This window comes from Mirounga leonina, unplaced genomic scaffold (genome assembly GCF_011800145.1).
Source record: "Mirounga leonina isolate KUSES-001 unplaced genomic scaffold, KU_Mleo_1.0 Mir_128, whole genome shotgun sequence".
Lineage (NCBI taxonomy): Eukaryota > Metazoa > Chordata > Mammalia > Carnivora > Phocidae > Mirounga > Mirounga leonina.
The window spans coordinates 38,727,280-38,750,648 of record NW_023270320.1 but is presented as its reverse complement, the minus strand read 5'-3'; the positions used below and the strand labels follow the sequence as shown (position 1 = coordinate 38,750,648).

The window sequence follows — 23,369 nt, the reverse complement described above, 5'->3', positions numbered from 1 at the left end:
CCGGGGCCAAGGGCAGGACTCCATGGCTGGGAAGTGGTCACTCTCCCTGCGGAGCCCAGATTGCTGTCTGAAATCTTGGAGGCCAGCATGTGGGGACCAGGCAGGTCAGCAATGCAGACTCTCCCCACTGCCCCAAGGCCCACAGCAGGACCAACCCCCCCACCCCAAGCAGCTACTTCTAGGTCCATCTAAATTCCATGTTTTATCAGGTCTTTTCCAACACTTCTGAGAGGACTGAGGTGGCTTCCTGAGCTTGTTTCTGGCAGAGTGGATATTCTGAACACTCGTTCTTGAACAACTGGATTCCTTCAGTGCGTGTTAAGGATTCTATCCACACTCTCTGGAATGTGTATATGAAGCTATGTTTTAGAGCAGGGACCTTCTCCATACCGAGGATGTGAGCAATGTTTAGCTTCCTATAGTGCTTCACTATTTGTTTCTCATTTTGTAACCTCCTGAAAACAACCTTCTGAAAACACACTGGTGACTTCTCTGAGTGACTGACCCAGGGCATCAGATCTCAGTTGGCAGATTTACCTTAACATCACAACTTCCAACTTTCAAGTATTTTCAGGTAATGCATGTTACAGACTTCTACAATTACACATGCTTCTGCGATTTTAGAAATGAATTCTGTGATTTGGAAATTTAACAAAGGTCCATTTTTCTCACTTATTCCGTAGAAACCCACTATACCAGTAGAAATGTTGGACACAAGGGGTACCTGGGTGGCTCAGTCAGTTAAGGATCCAACTCAGGCTCTGCTCTGGGCATGGAGTCTGTTTGGACTTCTCTCTCTCCCTCTCCTTCTGCCCCTCCACCCCCACCCCCGCTCTTTCTCTTTTTCTCTATCTCTAAAAAACAGAGAAGAAAACAGAAATGTTGGACACGATATCTTCAATGGGACAGGTGTGCCCTACACAGAGTGGAGCCCTGCATCCTTTGGTGTGGAATCGTGCCATTAACAGGAACTGTAAAGCTGGCTCTCTCTCCTCCCATGAGGTCACATTCACACACATACACACACAATCCCTGCGCCCCCCCCCCCCCCTTAGAGCTCACTACTGTAAGGTCACTTTTGCACTATGTCGGTTTGTATCTGTACTAATACTAATATTGACCTGGGGATTAAAACTAAATACATGTATACATTTTTAGAAAATCTACAAACCAAATATTCAACCTTTGAATTTGCTTTGTGATTACTGATACTCATTGCTGAAAATAAAATAATCATTATAAATGCCCAGGACCTGTATAAGAATTAGACATGCAATTTCTTTCATTCTGTCCACCCCAGGCACTAACACTGGCTTTGGGCTAAGGGCAAGGTTATTTGGCAGTGGATTCCAAAGCCAATGTACAAGCTCTTCTTGAGTATTACCAGTCATGAAATGTCACATGGCTCAGATCCACTTATACGCAGGGAAAACTTGCTGGCATTAAACACCACTGAATGGATGGATTTAAATCTTCAAATCTGTATATATTAAAGGAACACAATCGACTATTGACAGACAAAATTTTTATCTTCTGCACGTGCAATCTCTAGGGGCAGTGCTCAGCAACTTTGCCTAAGTCAGAGAATATTTGGTACCTTGGACAGCACACAAACATTTCCAATGATGCGTGAGTATGGCACTTGCATGGGCCACATAGTATTTTTACATTAGTACATCGGACGAGGGCCCAATGCTCACCACAAAATACATGTGCATCAAATCTTTGTTGACACATCTTAGTCAAGGGCAATTATTTTAAGCCATATTTAATATAAATAAAATTTCAGGATTTGGGTAGTCTCTAGGGCTTTCAGAAATCCTTCATCTGTCCCTCTTTATGTGGTTCCCCAAATAATCATTCTATCATTTTCCCCAAGCCTGAAATTTCCTTCCTAAACTTGTCTGCCTGTAATACGTCTATGTGCCCCTCCTAACTAAGCCCAAATCTGCCCTCTGCATACACACCCTAAAGGAATTACTGCCCATTTATGTGCACCTCAAAGATCTACCTTATTTTAGGTTTCCCTGCAATAGAAGAATCTATTTCTACCATCCATTTACAATACCCAGACTTCTAGATATTTTGCTCTTTTGTTGTGTTGTGAATTCAGCAAGTAGAAACATAATTTTTCTCACCTATTTATCTCCGCTCTTAGATTATGAGTTCTGAGAGCGGTGTCTTGCTCCATAGTCCGGCATCAAGCCTGTGCCTGGCCTAGAGGAGGTGTCTGTATGAGGAGACGGCTTTGTTTCCATGAACGTGTTGCCATATGAGTGCAATACCCTCATCGTCCTGTGACTACAAAGAATACTTCCCAGGACACGGTCTGTGCAGGTAGACTGAACTTCCTGTGGCATCTAGATCACCTCCTGCACTGCTCTGCATCTTAGTTCCTTGGATGAATTTATTCCCTTTCTGCTTGCTGAAAATCCACCTGTTCCTCAATGTGGCTTCCCTCATAGCATTCCCTCTACCAGCCTCTCTCGCTCCTGCCCCAGCTTTCTCTCTGTTGCCATTCATTAATCTCAACTTTTTGTCAAAGTATTTGGTATTTATCTTATTTATTCCTCTGATTATAAATTCCTGAAAAAAGAAGACCTGCATCCTATTAACCTTTACATCCTATACCCTATTTCCTGAGGAATTAAATGAGTATTGTTAGATAATATTCAGAAATATAGACAGAAGTGCTTGTGGCTGGGGAGAGTATCATGACATTTATCTCCCAGCCACTGGTGGTGCATACATAACATGTGAAGATTAGCATGGGCTCTTTCCAAACACTTTACCTTCCCTGGTATCCTACAGCCTACATTTTACATGGGAGATTATATAGCAAAGATCAGGGGTGGGGGGCATAAACTTCCTGTTCTAATACCATCTTTCTGCTGTAATGTAAGCAAGCATTACCATAATCGGCTATAAAAATGTTTTACATGGATCTATCATAAAATACCAGGCATTTGAAGAATACTTTCTCATTTTGTGCTCTAAGAACTATGAAAAAAATATGGTCTAAAATATTATTTTGAATCGTGTCATCTAGCCGTTTTACCATATGAATGTCACCATGATATTATATGTACAAAATAATTCAACTCCCCATAGGTCATTATAATATAGCAAAGGCAAACTTATTTCAAATACTAGCAAAACAATCTAATAAAAAAAGATCATGTTCTTTGTGTGAGAGACATCTCGATCTATCACTGACATCTCAAATACTACACATTAAAAAGGTGGCAAAGTGGAGGAGATGATGCATTATGTGTGAAAAAATCTAAATGATATAAATGTTATCAAAGGATTAATGTCAGTTTCTACAGCAGGAGAACTGGATTACAAATGTACCACCTCATCTAGTCTGTGTGTTCTCTGTTGGGTTCAGTGCAAACTACCACAGGGAAGATAAACAGAAGAAAATAATTAAGGGAGCATGGGGATCATAAAACTTCCCTGATGGATTATAAGGTACCTGATGAGTAGATGTTGGGTCAGTATTCTCACTGCTGAGTTCTCCAGCCCAGGGAGATGTGTACCATCGCACAGCACAGATCGTAAATTAGAACAAGCCCTTGGTAATTTGCAGCGCCTGGGGAGACCCCAGTAGTAATACAATGATGGTGATTAAGTGTGGGCTAAACTTGATGAAAACCTACTCTGGTGCACATGGGCCTCACTTTGCCTGGAGTCTAGCTACTGTATCTGCACACAGGGTCATCCAGCTCCCCTCATGGCATCCTGTCTCAAAGGTTCTGGCAGAGAATTCAGACTAGCAAGCTCCAACACAGCATGGTTCAGGGCTGGAATGTTTGGCAAAGAAGATCACCCTTTATCTCCTTACATACAGCTCTTGTGCAAATACAGTCTCAAGCCTCACACTGTGAAAGTGTGGCCCGTCCATGTGCTTAGCCATTTCTGCTACAATAATCATCAGAGGAATCTGGCATGGCCTTCCCCGCTGGAAATCACTGGAAATAACCACCAGGCTACAACTGGAAATATGGTCCATGTTCCACAGGAAATAGAAGCAACATCTCAGGCAAAAGTGTCTTTTCTAGTAACCATGAAAATCAATGCGATACCTCATCCCCAACTTGGAAAAATGCTTTCATCAAAGTATTCTGTGTTATAATGACAAGCATCAGAGACTTGGAATCAATGAAGCTCACAGGCTAAAGGATCCTATGTAAAAACCTACTAAGCTGGCAACTGTCCCAACTCTTTTTTGCATTCTGGGGCAGATCTAACATGTTAACAAATAATTAAAGGGACGGTGTTTATTATATATAGTCTGAAAGCTACTTTTCTGCACAGTATTTGATATTATAAATAAATGGATGGAACTATACATCACTAATGGCATATTAGCAACCCTGGTCCCTGCTTTTGGTAGATGTATTTAATTCATTTTAGTTTTGTTTCTTTCCTTTTGTTTGTTTGGTTTTTCCTGTCTCTACCAAATGAGGCCTGATTAAAACTTAGAGATCGCAATACAGGTCCTTATCGTTGGCACTACCCATCAATCAGGGCTGGCACTTGTATATAAAAAAAAAATTACCAAAATCAGTTACTCTACTTTCATTCAGTAGCATTTAAAATATTTGAAAATAGCTGTTATTTACTTTCTAACTTTTCTCTCCGCCAAACTGATGATCAGGAGTCTTCCAAACATTCCTCCACTATCATGGTTACCAGATCCTTCACCCTGGGAACATGCAGATTCCTCACTGCCTATTTAAATTATTTCATGGAAGTGAAACCATCGTTCTGGATGTGGGCTTCCTAGACAGAGAATGAGGTGGATCCTATTCATGAAGTCCAGACATCAGCCTCAGGGCCACCTGGGCACATAAGAACTTTCTGTTATCCAAAACACCAAGTCCTTCCCTGTGCGCTAAGATTTCCTAATTTTCTTGTCATCATGTACGTTGGAAGGTATTTTATTTTTCACTTTGAGTGAAGTTTTCCATTAAATCCATTATTTCTGTATGTGTTTTGTCTATCATTCAAATTGAAAAGATCCTGAATCTCTTGTTCATTATGTATTTTTACTCTTCCAGCTAGTATTATTATGCCCCTACCCAAGATGTGAATAGAAGTCTTAGAATGGTCTAGAATGAGGGAGAGAACAATACAACCAGAAACATTTCCAATGGCTTCAACACAGTAATCGACATCTTTGCGGCCAGCCCCACCAGCAATTGTGAAAAGACAACAAACAGCCCATGTTACACTTTCTCAACTGTAAGAGTCATCCCAGAAAATCTTGATCTACACCTTGCTGAAAATTTAGAAGCACCATTTCTAAAGAGTATTACTAAATACCCATCTAAGAGCAATGTCAGACCAAGATGGATCCAGACTTGCATGTTATTTTGTGAAACTATATTATAAGCTCTTCATAAACATCCATCCCCAAAGATCTTACAGATAATAGAGTTGATGATCAGCTCTGTGTATCATCAAATTAACAGATCCATAGTTTCTGCCAGCTTGCTTCTTTCCTTTTCCTGTGAACAATCACACAAGACATTGCTCTCATTCTACAGTGCTTCTTTTTAATAACGTCCCACAGGGGCCATGCCAGTGATTCAGCCACTTCCTCCCAGGTCCCCTCAGCCACTCCACTGAAACTCTAAAGTTCTCTTGGACAGACTCCTTTTCTCTCCTGGGGTCCTGGTTTCTAATATAAAAGCATGCTCTAATCTTTGCACACTGAAACGGGTTTTGACACAGACGACAAAATGAAGAGTCGGCTGAGCCTTTCTACTTTACTTGGACCATCCATTTTTGATACCAACCACAATGAGTGAATTTTGTTCTCATTTCAACATAATTTCTCTATAGTCCTTACATTTTCGTGATCTCGAATCTTTTCATTGTTCCCTGCTCATGGTGGATCCGTCCTTCACATCAGTGACCTTTACCTGTATTCCATTTGCTTAATACATCCTAGGGGAGTTGCTTTGCTGGCAAATTGAGTTTATTGTGGAACACCTCGTGTAACTGTCTCTGTTTCTTTGTGTAGTTTCCCATTTTCTCCTCATTGGAGCAATTTGTTTCTCAAAGTCAGAGTTTTGGGGGTTGTTTCGTTTAGGGGATGTCTCTTTTTTGAAGTTGAAGCCATGGGATTATGTCAATTATTTTCCAGATTTTTTGGAAAATATTTTTACTGACTGTCTCCATTGTCATTATAAGTCATTTTCCTTCCATGACTGTCCAGTTTACCCTCAGAGGGTCCAGAAGAACCTGAAGGTCATGCAAGGTCATTCAGCTTGGTAAAAATCCAGATTTTCTGGAGATCTGTAACCATGGAAAGGGACAAAGGAACAATTCAAATGACAAGAAATGGAAGGAAAATACTGGCAAGACTGGTAAGCAAGAGGTCCGGGAGCAGCAGAGAATGAGGGACAAGATTAGCCATGTGTAACGACTAAGGCACAAAACCCCCTTTGATGGTATGTGCTTTGTGGTGAGGTCTATTCTTGTCCCTGGGCTCATTTAACTTCTAGTTAACCAACCAGTTCCAACTGATTGGTCAGAATTAGCAGATAGTACAGAGCCTCTTTTATTCTATCTTGCTTCTGAGAAATGTAATTATAGGCAAAGTAACACAGCATTTGCTCAGATACACTAATTATATATCCTAATATTCAGAAATCTGTGTTCTATGGTCAAACTGCCTAGGTTTAAATTCTGTTTGTGATATTATTGATTTTACAATGCTGGCCAAATTCCTCATTGTTCTAAGTTATTTCTTATCTATAAATAGGAGTGATAAGCACTTCCCATACATTCTCTTTATTTTATTTTATTTTATTATGTTATCTTAGTCACCATACAATACATCATTAGTTTTTGATGGGGTGATCCACGATTCATTGTTTTCATATAACACCCAGTGCTCTATGCAGTAATACCCATCACTCGGCTAACCTATCCCCCGCAAAAACCCTCAGTTTGTTTCTGAGAGTCCATAGTCTCTCATGGTTCATCTCTCCCTCTGATTTCCCCCATCCTTCATTTTTCCCTTCCTTCTCCTAATGTCCTCCATGCTATTCCTTATGTTCCACAAATAAGTGAAACCATATGATAATTGACTTTCTCTGCTTGGCTTATTTCACTTAGCATAATCTCCTCCAGTCCCATCCATGTTGATGCAAAAGTTGGGTATTCATCCTTTCTGATGGCTGAGTAATTTTCCATTGTCTATATGGACTACACCTTCTTTATCCATTCATCTGTTGAAGGGCATCTCAGCTCTTTCCACAGTTTGACTATTGCAGACATTGCTACTATGAACATTGGGGTGCATATGGTGCATGTGCATATGCATATGCTTCTTTTCACTACATCTGTGTCTTTGGGGTAAATACCCAGGAGTGCAATTGCTGGGTCATAGGGTAGCTCTATTTTTATTTTTTTGAGGCACATCCACACTGTTTTCCAAAGTGGCTGTACCAACTTGCATTCCCACCAACAGTGTAAGAGGGTTCCCCTTTCTCCACAACCTCTCCAACATTTGTTGTCTCTTGCCTTGTCAATTTTTGCCATTGTAACTAGTGTAAGGTGGCATCTCAATGTGTTTTTTTTTTAAGATTTTATTTATTTATTTGAGAGAGAGAGAATGAGAGACAGAGAGCACGAGAGGGAAGAGGGCAGAGGGAGAAGCAGACCCCCTGCTGAGCAGGGAGCCCGATGCGGGACTCGATCCCGGGACTCCAGGATCATGACCTGAGCCGAAGGCAGTCGCTCAACCAACTGAGCCACCCAGGTGCCCTTAATGTGGTTTTGATTGGAATTTCTCTGATGGCTAATGATGATGAACATTTTTTCATGTGTCTGTTAGCCATTTGTATGTCTTCTTTGGAGAAGTGTCTGTTCATGTCTTCTGCCCATTTTTCGACTTGATTATTTGTTTTTTGGGTGTTGAGTTTGAGAAGTTCTTTATAGATCTTGGATACCAGCCCTTTATCTGTAGTGTCATTTGAAAATATCTTCTCCCATTCCTTTGGTTCCTTCTTTGTTTTGTTGACTGTTTCCTTTGCTGTGCAGAAGCTTTTTATCTTGATGAAGTCCCAAAAGTTCATTTTTGCTTTTGTTTCACTAGCCTTTGGAGATATATCTTGAAAGAAGTTGCTGTGGCCAATGTCAAAGAGGTTACTGCCTATGTTCTCCTCTAGGATTTTGATGGATTCCTGTCTCACATTGAGGTCTTTCATCCATTTTGAGTTTATCTTTGTGTATGTGTTAGAGAGTGGTAGAGTTTCATTCTTCTGTATATAGCTGTCCAATTTTCCCAGCACCATTTATTGAAGAGACTTTTTTCCATTGCATGTTTTTTCCTGCTTTGTTGAAGATTATTTAGCCATAGAGTTGAGGGTCCATATCTGGGCTCTCTATTCTATTCCATTGGTCTATATGTCTGTTTTTGTGCCATTACCATGTGTCTTGGTGATCACTGCTTTGTAATAGAGCTTGAAATCGGGCAACGTGATACACCCAGCTTTGTTTTTCTTTTTCAACATTTCCTTGGCGATTCAGGGTCTTTTCTGATTCCATACAAATTTTAGGATTGTTTGTTCCAGCACTTTGAAAAATGTCATTGGAATTTTGATCAGGATGGCACTGAAGGTATAGATTGCTCTGGGCAGCATAGACATTTTAACAAAGTTTATTCTTCTGATCCATGAGCATGGAATGTTTTTCCATCTTTTTGTGTCTTCTTCAATTTCTTTCATGAGTGTGCTGTAGTTCCTAGAGTATAGATCCTTTACCCCTTTGGTTAGGTTTATTCCGAGGTATCTTATGGTTTTTGGTACTATGGTAAATGGAATCGATTCTCTAATTTATGTTTTTACAGTTACGTTGTTAGTGTATAAGAAAGCAACTGATTTCTGTGCATTGATTTTGTATCCTGCCAGATTACTGAATTGCTGTATGAGTTCTAGTAATTTGGGGGTGTAGTCTTTTGGGTTTTCCACATAAAGTATCATGTCATCTGGGAAGAGAGAGAGTTTGACTTCTTCTTTGCCAATTTGAATACCTTTTATTTCTTTTTGTTGTCTGATTGCTGTTGCTAGGACTTCTAGTACTATGTTGAACAATAGTGGCGAGAGTGGGCATCCTTGATGTGTTCCTGATCTTAAGGGAAAGGCTCTCAGCTTTTCCCCATTGAGGATATTTATTTCCCATACATTCTGATGAAGATTCAATAAAACTGAAAAATGCATTGTACATTTTTCATTATGAATAAATAATTTCATTCAAATTATTATATCCAATAAGGCATCTAGGTAATTTTTTTACTATGGTGGTATCCACTAGCTACTTTTTCAAGTATCTGTGCCAGATTAAGGACTGGAGCCTCTATTCCCTTGATCTGTCTGACTATTTTAGGATTTTCTCTAGCACTGACTTTACTTCTGTTCTCCTGTTCACCTTAGCTGTGTTTCTATGGGTCCCATGAACATATGTTCTTACTGAGTTATACCATGTTATCTATACATCGGCAGTCCATTGCTCAGGAAAAGAGATACCTTTCATTGCCATATTCCATGCACAGGCACACCTCATTCCATTGTGCTTTGCAGATACTGCATGGTTACAAAATGAAGGTTTATGACAACCTGGCTTTACGCAAGTACATTGAAGCCATTTTTCCAACAGAATTTGCTCACTTCAGGTGCCTGGGTGGCTCAGTGGGTTAAAGGTCTGCCTTGGGCTCATGTCATGATCGAGTCCTGCATTGGGATCCCTGCTCAGCGGGGAGTCTGCTTCTCCCTCTCCCTCTGCTGCTCCCCCTCCTTGTACTCTCTCTCCCTCCCTCTCTCGCTTTCTCTCAAATAAATAAAATCTTAAAAAAAGAGAAAAAGAATTTGTTCACTTCATGTCTCCATGTCTCATTTTAGTAATTCTGACAACATTTCAAAACTTTTCATTAGGATTATATTTGTTATGGTGATCTGTGATCAGTGGTCTTTGCTGTAACTCTTGTCATTGGTTTGGAGCACCACCAACCACGCCCATGTGCGATGGTGAACTTCACTGACATGCATGTGTTCTGACTGCGCTCCTGACCGGCCATCCCCCATCTTGCTCCCTCTCCTCCAGCTGCCCTAGCCCCTCAGACACAACAGTATTAAAATTGGGCTAATAATAACTCTGCGATAAGCTCTAAATGTTCAAGTGAAAGAGTCACACCTCTCTCACTTTAAATCAAAACCTAGAAATGTTTAAGCTTACTGAGGAAGGCATGTGGAAAGCCTTGATAGGCCAAAAGCAAGGCCTCTTGTGCTGAACAGTTTGCCAAATTGTGAATGCAAACGAAAAACCCTTGAAAAAATTAAAAATGCAACTCCAATGAGCACACAAATAATAATAATAAAGTGAAACAGCCTTGTTATGCTGATATGGAGAAAGTTCTAGTGGTCTGGACAGAAAAAACCAGCCACAATGTTCCCTTAAGCCAAAACCTAATCCATAACAAGGCCTGAATTCTCAGTTCTATGAAGGCTGAAAGAGGTAAGGAAGCGGCAGAAGAAAAGTATGAAGCTAGCAGAGGTTGGTAGGTGAGCATTAAGGAAAGAAGCCATCTCCATAACATGAAAGGACAAGGTGGGGTGGCAGGTGTTGAAGGAGAAGCTGTAAGTCATCCAGAAGATCTAGCTCAGAGAATTCAGGAAAGTGGCTACACCCAACAACAGATTTTCAGTGTAGACAAAATAGCCTTCTGTTGGAAGAAGATGCCATCTAGGACTCTCGTAGCCAGAGAGAAGTCAATGCCTGGCTTCAAAGCTTCAAAGGACAGCCTGACTCTCTCGTGAGGGGCTAATGCAGCTGGTGACTCTAAGTGGAAGCCAATGCCCACGTACCATTCTGAACATCCTAGGGCCCTTCAGAATCATGCTTAATCTGCTCTGCCTGTACCCTGTAAATGGAACAACACAGCCTGGATGACAACACAACTGTCTACAACATGGTTTACTGAATATTGTAAACCCACTGTTGAGATCAAATGCTCAGAGAAAAAGATTCCCTTCAAAATACTGCTGCTCACTGACAACGCACCTGGTCACCCAAGAGTTCTGATGGAGACGGACAATGAGATGAATGTGGTTTTCAGGCCTGTTAATGCAGCATCCATACTGTAGCCCATGATCAAGGAATCATTTCAACTTTCAAGTCTTATTATTAAAGAAATGCATTTCATAGGGATATAGCTGCCATAAATGGTGATTCCTCTCATGGATCTGGGCAAAGTAAATTGAAAACCCTCCAGAAAGGATTCACCATTCTAGATGCCATGAAGAACATTTGTGATTCATGGGAAAGGGTCAAAATATCAATACAAATGGGAATTTGGAAGAAGTGGATTCCAGCCCCCATGGATGACTTTAAGGGCACAAGACTTCATGGAGGAAGTAACCACAGATGGGGTGGAAGGAGCCAGAGAATGAGAATCAGAAGTGGAGCCTGACGATGGGACTGCAATGCTGTGCTCTCAGGATCAAACTTGAACAGATGAGGAGTTGCTTCTTGTGGATGAGCAAAGAAAGTGGTTTCTTGGGATGGAATCCATTCCTGGTGAAGATGCTTTGAAGACTGTTGAAATGACAACAAAGGATTTGGATCATTACATAAACTGAGTTGATAAAGCAGCAGCAGGTTTGAGAAGGCTGACTCCAACGTGAAAGAAGTTCTACGGGGGGTAAACTGCTATCAAACAGTATTGCATGCTACAGAGAAACTTTTTGTGAAAGAAGAGTCAATCAATGCAGCAAACTTCAATGTTGTCTTATTTAAAAAATAATTGCCAAGGCATCCCAACTTAAGCCACCACCACCCTGATCAGCCAGCAACCAACAACACTGAAGCAAGACCCTCCACGAGCAAAAAGATTACAACTCACTGAAAGCTCAGGTGGTGGTTAGCATTTTTGAGCAGTAAAGTATTTTTTAATTAAGGTATATACATTTTTTAGACAATGCTATTGTACATTAATAGACTCCAGTATAGTATAAACATAACTTTTATATGTACTGGGAAACCAAAAATCCACTGGATTCACTTTATTGTGATATTTGCTTTATCGTGGTGGTCTGGAACCAAATCCACAATATCTCCAAGGTAGGTGTATATTATGAATTAAATTTTCAAGTCTTAGTAGTAGCTGTGAAACCATATATACTGACTTCTGAAATCTTTATACTAAATTTATTACCCATTCTTTACTCATTGGTTTATAAACATATGTGGCTGTGTCATATCTAATACTGTTCTACTAGTTTTTCTTTAAGATTCTTTGCTCTTCCAATTTCATTATTCCTTATATTCCAGATCCAGGTTCTAGAACACTAATGTTTTATACATTATTGTCCAGATGTACTTACTCTTTTTTTTTTTTAAAGATTTTATTTATTTATTTGACAGAGAGAGACACAGCGAGAGAGGGAACAGGGAGTGGGAGAGGGAGAAGCAGGGGGAGTGGGAGAGGGAGAAGCAGGCTCCCCGCCGAGCAGGGAGCCCGATGTGGGGCTCGATCCCAGGACCCTGGGACCATGACCTGAGCCGAAGGCAGACGCTTAACGACTGAGCCACCCAGGTGCCCCAGATGTACTTACTCTTTATTTTCAGTTTAAATTCCTTCTGAGCACTCGCTCTCCCAGAAGCTTCTAAGACATACTGCATCACACTGAAGCCACACTTTTGGGCACCTTGGCCCCGCCAGCCGTGCAATATGTTGCTCAGTCTTTCTATTTCAAAGTCCTACCTTCAGTCAGAAGATACCACAGAAAAAGTGAAGGCTTATTCGGGATCAGTAAGACTCCAGCAGACCCCATGATAGAACAGAAAATGGACATGCCCCTCAAACTCCCTGAGGCCACAATAGCCCTCTTACCTAATGAGGTTTTAGTCGGCAATACAGCCCTAATAAAATGTAAATCCTCACTGCTTTCCATCATCACAATCATAGCACAGATGTAAATTTCTTAGATCACCGGATTCCCCTCTACGGTGCTGAGGTCACTGATGAGAACCAAGAAGACCTACCCCAATGCAGAGCTGCCTTAAGGAGGGTGCTATTCAATGACCAGACACCCCATAAGAACGTTTCGGATGGACAGACAATCTCAGAAGCACCAGCGACTCTCAACGCAAAGCACCACACATAGTCCAAGGAAATTTCGCGGTCTATGGAAAACCGTACTAACCACACCCAACAAGAATATATGTGTATACACAAAGTAGTAAGCTAGCAGCTTTCATGTAGGGATGACAGTGATTTCAAGAAAGCAGGTGCCATTTTATGGATAAGAGTGAGAAACTCCGTTTGCTGGTTGATTTTCTCTGGAATTACTACTTTCAAGTTTCACTCTCTCTCTGTTCCCCCCTGCCCAATTCTCCTGAGTATTTCTTCAAATAACCTCAAGTAAAAAGAACAGATTTTCCTATTCAAAATTTACTGGTCCTGGCTTCAGTCCTGAAGTGATTTCCAGCCCACAGAGAGTCAGAGGCTTAAACTTTCCACCTTCTATAGCCTTTGAGTGATTACTAAATTACTGAGATCCCAGAAAGAAGTCAAAAGGGCAAAAAGCAGTTAACGTATTTTACAAGTTACTTGGAGACCTACGGGAGCATTATAAATCAGTATACTTTAAGCTGCCTATTCAACAATTTCCTTATGTTTATTCACAAAAGATCTTTTAAATGAAAAAATTTTCAACTCAATTTTTTTTTAAATTAGCATGCAGAAAAATTTCACCTTGGGGCAAAAGAAGAACAAGTTATTGTATGTGCGTTCCATTTGAAATAATTCATTGTATTTACGTTGATTGATCTTACTTCCACTTACTGACACAATTTTTAAAGTTTTAAAAGATAAAGTGCGTCATATTTCTGAATATCATGTTTGTGTGTCCTAAAATCCTGATGACATTAAGTGTGGTGATATCCTCAGCACTCTGCAAAATAGTGTTTAAGTCACTTAAGGCAATAAGTGACTTTTGTTTATTGGTCAAATTAAAAAAAAAAAAAAAAAAGCCCTTTAGCTACTTCCAGAAGAAGTCCCAGTGTGAAGGGGAGTGCTGAAGCCTGAGGGAGGATTTAGTGCTCTGTGGGAGCATTTATAGCAAGAAGTGTTAGGCTTTGCCCAAGCGTACTGTATTTCTAAGGCTTATGTGAACAAAAGAAGTGCCAGATGATAGATGAATTTACCCAGACATCGTGTTTCCGTGCCACTCCAGAGTCCGTTGGCTAAGCATTCTCTGACGTGAGACCCCACAAGGGTGTAGCCCGTGTTGCATGTAAATATGGCCGTGGCCCCATAGACCGTCAGCGTACCAATCTTGTTACCATTTGGGGGAAAGGAGAGGGTTCCACAGGAGATCACTAGAAGGAAAACAGAAAGCGAATATTATTTCAAGTCCGCGGATTATTCTTTTGCTCAAAAATGACAAAATCTTCAGTCCCAATGTTTATTAGGGACAGGGATGTCTGCTTAGAGTTGGGTAGGTCAACCACATAGGAAGCTTAATTTTCCTTCTCTTACACCCTTGAAATGAAAATGTGAGCATTTAGAGCGGATTATAAAACTGTGCAGTGTATAGACATCCCACAAGCAGGCTGGTCAAATGCGTGGGCTGCCTGCCCGCCCTCCTGTGTGCAGCAGCCGGGAGAACCACAGGGCAGGGACTGGACAAGGGTGTGGCCTGTGGGAATTAAGGAACGAGAGTGATCTGTGAGTTGCGTGTAAATTTAAAATGCAAGTCAATTAACTGCTGCACAAAACTGAGGATGCTCGCTCCAATGGAAGGCTTGAGTTCACCGTTTCTTTCGTTGACTTAGCATGATTTGTTGGGATTGAGAGTTGCGTAAAAATGCTGACTATGCGGCCATGTGGAGCCTTTCTTTCTTTCCTTTTTTTTTTTTTTTTAAGATTTTATTTATTTATTTGACACAGAGAGAGAGACAGAGATCATGAGAGGGGAGGAGGGTCAGAGGAGAAGCCGGGTCCCCGCTGAGCAGGGAGCCTGATGTGGGACTCTGGAATCATGACCTGAGCCGAAGGCAGACGCTTAACTCACTGAGCCACCCAGGTGCCCCCAAGCCTTTCTGAAAATTAAAAAACATACAAAATTCAGGCCTTCAGTCGCTGTAGCTGGAGTGACTGTGCGCCCCCATGTACACCTATTTTCCCAGCATGATCATTAACAGGGTCCATTTTCAACAAGATGACTCCAGCTGGGGAGACAGAGTTAATGATCGCTTTCGTTATTGATCCTTATTGTACCACCCAACTCTCCACACTCCAAACGCAGAAACGTTTGAGCACAAAAGGTCAGTGGAATCTGACGGGAAGAAGAAACCACGAAGTCATCAAGGCCAACTGCGCCACAGGGGCTTCTGTGTGTCCCCCCCACATAAGAACCAAGGGTTTGAGGGCCACTCTAAGAAGAGCACACGGGAGTTCCGGCTGCACTGAGCTGTTCGCAAGGGGCTTAGGGCAAAGGTGGCAAGTAGCTACCAATCCCGAGTCCCTATTAATAGTAAACTGATCAGAGGCGGTAAGACAGCGATTCAGAACACAGATCTGGCTGCAGGCTATTCAGGTTCAACGGTGCCTTTTGCCATTGCCTCCTCCAAGTCCCTGGGCTCTCATTAGCTCCTCTCTCAAGGGTTGAGAGCAGTGCCTGCCACACGGAATTGTGCACTGGATTCAAAGAGGGGACACATGCAAACAGCAAAGCCATGCCTTGCATGGGACCGGGGCCCAGTCAGGGTTAACTAGCGCAAAGCAGACCTGGGACCCATTCTGTGAACTGACTCAGTGTGAACACCTTGACTGATAGTTTGAGTGAAGACAGAGTTTATGGGCGTGCTGTTTAGACCAGTCTTTTGCACTGGGGCCGATCTTACTCTGAGGTGTCATGGCTGTGGTACGTTTTCAAGCAGACAGACACAGCCAGGTGGTATGTGTTCTAGGGGGATTGCTCACCGAGAATTCGGACAGTTCAGCTCCAGAGGAGGTCGTGATCAGAACGTTACTGTTGTAGATTTACTAGTTTCTGGGGTCCCTAAACTCTTATTGGGTTACATCTCATGCATTTAGTAATATTGTTAACATGTCTGCTGTACCAAATGTTAATGAATTCCAAGTGTTAATTTTATTTTTTTTTACGATTTATTATGAACTTTCAATTAAGCCTTTCCCTAACACACTATGAACTTCACCTTGAGTTATGGTATTTAAAGATCCATGTGTAGCCATTTAGGATAATTGGACCGTGTTCTGAAACTTCTGCATGGGTCAGAAAAGTGTTAACCAGCAATGAATTCTGAGCACATGTCCTCAGAGGTGTTGACACACCTTCGGTGGAAAGACTAGCAGAAAGGCTCACGCTGCTTTGCTTCTGCCCCATTCTTTCAGCCTCTGTTTAAAATACCCAGGGAATGAATATATTTTAGGTCTGTCCTCCACTAAGGTTCACTAGACTGTAAAGAAGAGCTAATGGAGCAAACTTTTAGCTTTTCAGCAGCTGGATAATGGGGCCTCAGATGGTAGAGTTTCAGTTGGCAGGAAACCCAATACATTAATGAAAATAGCAGCACTAATTTGGAAAAGCTACCTTAATTGAAAGGGAGAACTCCCCAACACAGTCTCACTCACACACACACACACACACACACACAGGCTTTGTCAAACACCCAAGGTAAAGCCTCATTTCCATGTTCTTTTCTCCCTTCAAGTTTTCAAAATGAATTATTTGCCTCTTTCCCTTCCATTAAAGACACATTCTTTAAGGAGCCATGTTCCAAAATTCAGGCTGTGTTCTCTGAATATCTACAATATAACAAAAGCCCCGTGTAGCACTCTCTGTCTGTGAGTTGCGTGTAAATTTAAAATGCAAAGATGTTTTCTTTTTGGTTCACGGATTTCTGTGATAACTACTTTTCTTTTTTTTTTTTATAAATATTTTTCTTACTTTTTAAAGCAGTAAGTCAAACAATAAAGAAATGTAACAAGAAGAAAGCAATAGCCTCCCACTTTGATGTAGTTCTTGTGCTAGGGAGATATATGGACACCCGGGAGATGGAACTTTAATCTGGTGTTCTTGTCTCTTTAGGGATAACCATTGGAAGTTGGTTCTTCTGAAAGAGAGTGACTGCAAAGCTCACAGTCTCAAGGTGGGAGTAGGTCTCCTGTCCTCTTCACCTGGGTTTGGTCTCAGGAACCTGGAGTTAGGATAACACAAACCCTTCAAAAAGTATTCTGCTTCCAGGATTCATATCGGGTTTTTCTGAGTGTATGTTGGCAAGGTAGGGAAATAGGAGATAAATGTAATTTAAACATATTTTAAATATAAAATAAAATGAAAATGTGTTGTAGCAAGAATGAACTAAAACATACCTTTATTTTTATTTTCTTATAGAACCCATAAAATATCGTATACATGTTAAGGCTCTAAATTTTTTTCACTTTATTTTTGATAATAATTAGTCATTACTGTTTACTGAAAAATGGTATCATGGTAAGGTGTAATTATCTTATTATTATTTTAAATAAATAATGATTTTTCCATTTAAATTTAATGAATTAATATAAACACATTAAATAATTCTTGATTTGAATTTATGTTAAAAATCTTAAAAAGGTCTTTGGGATCTAGCAGCCAGCAGAGTTCAAAGATAGTACCCTAAGATTTCTGCTCCCTGGTGTAAAATCCTCTCCCCTTGGTGTAGGCAGAACCATGATGAGGTTATGAATGTTTTCTTTGAGCTAATCAACATGGGATTATCTGTTGGGACTGACCCAGTGAAGGAGCCCTTAAAGGAACTGAGTCCTTCCTGGAGCCAGAGATTTGAATCACTGGAGAGCCTGGAGGGATGGGCAGTGCATTGGAAAGAGCTACACATGGCCTCCTGGGGCTGAGGGCATTTCCTAGTCCACAATCAGCAACAGTGTGAGGACTCAGCCCTAACTTGCATGGACACAAATTCCATCAACAAACAGTGTGGCCCATCTTCCCCCAGCTGGGGCTCCAGATAAGGACACAGCCAATACCTTGATCTCAACCTTCAGCAGAAGACCCAGCTAAAAAGTGGCAAACATCTGCCCCCAGAAACTCTGACATAACAAATCTGTGTTGTTCTACAATGTGTTTTAATGATTCTATAGCAACAGAGAATGAAGACAGGTCCTCAACAGTGTTTAACACTATGAGATGCCTGGGATGAATGACCTTGAGAACCACTACTGTCCAAGGGGCTGGGGTATATGTCCCATAGAGGTTTATCATAGGTGAGGGGGTTTCTAGGCTTGTGCTCTCTGGAATCACTTCCAAAACATTTCAACCAAAGAGAGGACTGGGAGGGGGGTGGGCGAAGACTGCTGAGTTTTCAGATCACACCACAATTTGAACACAATGTTAGACATTGTGATATCTCACTGACACATCAATGTTCTGAAACAAGAAGAACATCTTTGATACTCTCTTTAGTTAGTGCAAAACTTAAAAAAAAATCAGTAGAGATATAAATTAATCAAAAATATCCATATCAAGTCTTTTGGGGGAAAGGAAACAGAACAATTTCAGTTTGGTCACAAAAATAAGGATAGGCTTGGTGTTAGCTTTCTCTACCCATCGATAACATGAACAACATGATGCATACCCTTGGGCACACAAGTGGGTCTCTAACACCATTTTCCACTAAAAGCGCTCCTTGGAGAATGGCTGATTCCATGTTTAGGCCAGAAAAAAAAAAAAAAAAAAACCCTCAGGATGAGCATAAAACATCCTGTCTTTATGAGAAAACAGGGACAACTTCAAAGACATTAGAAGGACAAGATGGAGTCAGGTAGAAGGGACTCTCTCTGGCCACACTGTGATGATGTGAACTACCAAACTTGATAAAAAATAAATAAAATAAAATAAAATAAAATAAAATAAAATAGAATAAAATAAAATAAAATAAAAACACACACAAATAGCAAGCAATGACTTCATGGACCCCCCTGACTCTGGACAAGGCCACATGTCCACGATGACATTCAAGAGAGACAAGTAACAAAGTGTGATATAACAACTCATGCCAAGCAAGGCGAGTCAATGAACAGCTGACAATTTACGAAATCCATCTGTGTGCTAAGTTGGTGGGAGATATCCCCACACACATGGATTTCTGGTTGTTGTTCCTAGACCAAACTCAGTATTGCAATCACCAGATTGAAGTCTATTAGAGTCAGAAGGACAGACTTGCTAGAATTTCAGAAGGATGGAGACAAAAATACAATTTGTGGATGGTAGAACCCCAGTGTTGCTTTCTTCCCCCCAAAAGAAGGTGGAAACTTGCTGCTAAGGAGGTTGGTTCAACAATCAGGAAGGCCTGGTTTTGTAAACACTCTTCTAAATATGAGTCTTCTTATAAGTGTCAGTTCTGGAATGGAGATTTGAGCCTTTAGCATAAAGTGTGGGGCATAGCAAATATCCACTTGACATGATCCTCCCCTGGTGCCCCAGACAGCTAGAGAGACGAGCAAAAACTAGACTACACTGTTGCATCCACAGAAGTGAACTTCCCACTCCCAAGAACTTAATGTGTGCCTATTTTTAAGACTCTGATTCGGTTCGAAACTGACAAAAAGGGTGTTGGCTAGAAAAGTCTGAGATAGGCAAAAGGTAGAGGCTTCCAAATCTTTCTCCTTCATTCTCCTTGCTGACCTTAATGGCTGAGTCTCTGAATCACAGCGCTGAGCTTCACGGTGGGTACCTTTGAGGATGACGGGCGTGGGTGTGGGAAGGGGGGATGCACTAACTCAGACGGAGCAGAACACAGAGGAAATGCACTATGAGTTCAGTGACCAGATAATGAGTCAAACCAGGACACTTGTGAGAATGACCAGCAACCATTAATAATTACTCTGGAAAACACGCTTCAGGCAGTTTGGGGATCTAGGGGTGCTGTCCACCTTGACTATGAGTGAGCCCCTGAAGTTCACCGACCCTCCCTAATTTATCTTTGTGTTCTTGGTGAAGAGCTTAATATATGTTTATTACCATTGGTTCTATTAAAAGTTGAATTAGAATGACCATATCAAAGGCAGCAAAGCATTAATTCTTTGGTCCTTTTTCTGATTTTATTCTGGTTTATTCTTACAAAGCTGTGTGTTTTATGCATTTGACACTAGTCTAACTACTTGATTTGTGCCTGATAATTTCCTGTGAACAACCTGCTAAAGAGTGTATGTTAAATATATCAGAATCAAATAATGCTCTGAACAACACTAATATTGTCTTATTTTTCTATTTATTCATATTTATTATGAAACCCACTCAAAGGCTTAACAGCTTATCTTGTACCTATGAGAATAATAATCTCCCTTTTCAAGACAGTCATTATTTGAGCATGCAGTATCTTCAGTATAAATACTATTTCCCACGATCCTAATTAGAAGTTTTGAATAGTCAGTGCATGGAATAAGAGTTATCTTTTTAAACATAGGCCTGGATCTGTTTTTGAGCTGATATGAATATTTGAATATCCTAATATTTTAAAGTATATAAAATGCATCATTAATAAGGAAAAGACAACATTCAACATTTAATCCAGCAGTCAGGTTCTAAGCGTGTCACATAAAAATCCATATTCATCATTATAATGACAAGAAATACCATTTTGTTATGTAATTAATCTACAGGGCTTACAGGGGTGGGTTAAAAGGTGGTTGCCAGTGATGCCAATCATTCAGAATGGCTACGTTATCTGGGAAGGGTACCCGCCACTCACCTCGACATCTGGGCCTCTCTTCGCCTATGCTCCAAGTTCCGTTAGCTTGGCATTGTACCAGCCTCTGGCCCTCTAGGGAATAACCAGGACTGCAGCTGAGCACTACCTGAGCTCCATACTCATTCAACGATCCTGCAACCAGTCTCCAGGTGACGTGATCTGAGAGCTGAGCTTCAATGCTGGGACAAGTTACCGCTAGAAAAGAAACATACTTAACATCACCATTTTTTTTTTTTCTCAAGGGATCAGGTCATGTTTGCTTTTAATGGTAAGACCCTTCTATACGAAACTGATCTTGCTGTGCAAAACAGAAGCCATTACCTATTATTTCAGGTACTTTTCTCTACTACCTACATAGTCACAGAGGGACGATCATGGATATAAAATGGCCTCGACAGCCCCACTTGCAGTGACACTGTGATGTAAAGAGCGAAATCACCCACACCAACTTGTACAGTGCATTTGGGTGGAAAATCTTCATCAGGTAAATGAGCACATGCACAGAAAAATCTTACATATAATTTGTCTCCATTTCCTCTGAGAAACTTGGAATAGAATTGAGTAATTGAAAACCAGCTTGGACACATCAGAAAATCGGATGCCCTCATTCCCTTCCTCCCAAACACACCTATATAATACATTCTGTATGTTACTGGATTTATAGGCACACAGTTTTATATGCACACTGCATTAATACTGCACAGATAAATGTTTAATAGATCTCAAAGGAGACAATCTTTTCCTGCTCTTAGGAGAAAGCCTAGAGTTACAGTAACTACTTAATAAAGGGCAGTAGCTACAAATATAACAATGTGGGAAGGGGGGCCTCCTGGGATAACAGTAAAGGTGGTAGTCTTGCCATTCTCCTGGAGTGGTCTTCAAGGGATCACAAATATGCTGAAAATAGATGCAAAATTTAATGTTTGTGAGTATACATTTTCTGAAAGGAACAATAATATTTGAAATGAGTTTTACAAAGTTAGAACTCCACTTCTTCAAATATGAACATCCACCACAGTAAACCACCTTCAGAACTGACCCCACAGATTAATTTATTGAGCCTGGAAGATGTAGCTAGAGAAACCATAGCTTTTTCAGAATGATATTAATAAATAATTTTATTTATTTAAAAGTAAATTAAATTGAAAAGTAAATTCTATACAAGTTTATTATAATTGAATTAGGCATATCTAAATGTTACAAAAATCTCATTGCATCTTCTATCAGTTATTTACCAATACCATGAGTGAATAAACTGAAAAAAGGACTTTTTGTATTAGGATGATAATATCAATGAGGTTTAAAATGTGAAAAGGATTTGCTAATTTAAAAGTAATCCTTAGACCTATTTCTCTTAAATATTTTTAAATAAAATGATTATCCACAATTTATATGGATTCAAAATGGATATTCAAAAGTCCTACATGTGAGACCTAAAACCATAAAAATCCTAGAAGAAAAGACAGTCAATAATTTCTTTGACACTGGCTGTGGAAACATTTTTCTAGATATGTCTCCTTTGGCAAGAGAAGCAAAAGCAAAATTAAACTATTGGGACTGCACCAAAATAAAAAACCTTCTGCACAGCAGAGGAAACCATCAACAAAACAAAAAGACAACCTACTGATTGGGAGAATATATTTGCAAAAGATACACCCACTAAGACATTAATATCCAAACTATATAAAGAACTTATATGACTGAACACTGAATAACCCAATTAAAAAATGGGCAGATGACCTGAATAGACACTATTCCAATGAAGATATAGAGGGCCAACAGACACACAAAAAGATGCTCAACATCACTTACCATCAGGGAAATACAAGTCAAAACCACCATGAAATACCACATCACACCTGTCAGAATGGCTAGAATCAAAAACTCAAGAAACAACAAATGTTGATCAGGCTGTGGAGGAAGGGGAACCCTCATGCACTGTTGATGGGAATGCAGACTTCAGCCACTCTGGAAAACAGCATGGAGTTTCCTCAAAAAGTCAAAAATAGAATTACCATTTGTTCCAGTAATTCCACTACTGGGTATTTAACCAAAGAAAACAAAAACACTAATTTGAAAAGATACATGCTCCCCTATGTTTACTGCAGAATTATTTACTGTAGCCAAGAATCTGGAAGCAGCCCAAGTGTCCATCAATAGATGAACGAATAAAGATGCGGTGCGCACACACACACACACACACAGAGGAATATTACTCAGCCATAAAAAAAGAATAAAATCTTGCCCATTGCAATGACATGGATGGAACTAGAGGGTATTATGCTAAGTGAAATAAGTCAGTCAGAGAAAGACAAATAGCATCTGATTTCACTCATATGTGGAATTTAGGAAACAAAACCAATGAACAAAGAAAAAAGAGACAACCACACTCTTACATGTAGAAACAAAGTGGGTGGTCGTCAGAGGGCAGGTGGGTGGAAGATGGGGGAGAATGGGTGAAGGGGATTAAGGGCACACTTATCGTGATGAGTACTGAGTAAGGTATAGAATTTTTGAATCACTATATTGTACACCTGCAACTAATATAACACTGTATGTTAACTATCACTGAATTA

General features: G+C 40.4%; 1 protein-coding gene across 1 annotated transcript in view; it reads right to left on the bottom strand.

Moving 5' to 3' along the window:
* The window catches only part of CSMD1 (CUB and Sushi multiple domains 1), a 519,075-nt gene that overhangs the window by 61,087 nt on the left and 434,619 nt on the right, over positions 1 to 23,369 (bottom strand). The window contains exon 39 of the mRNA XM_035003847.1: positions 14,224 to 14,397. Within this exon, the coding sequence (XP_034859738.1) occupies positions 14,224 to 14,397 (174 nt within the window). The remainder of the gene's footprint in view (positions 1 to 14,223; positions 14,398 to 23,369) is intronic.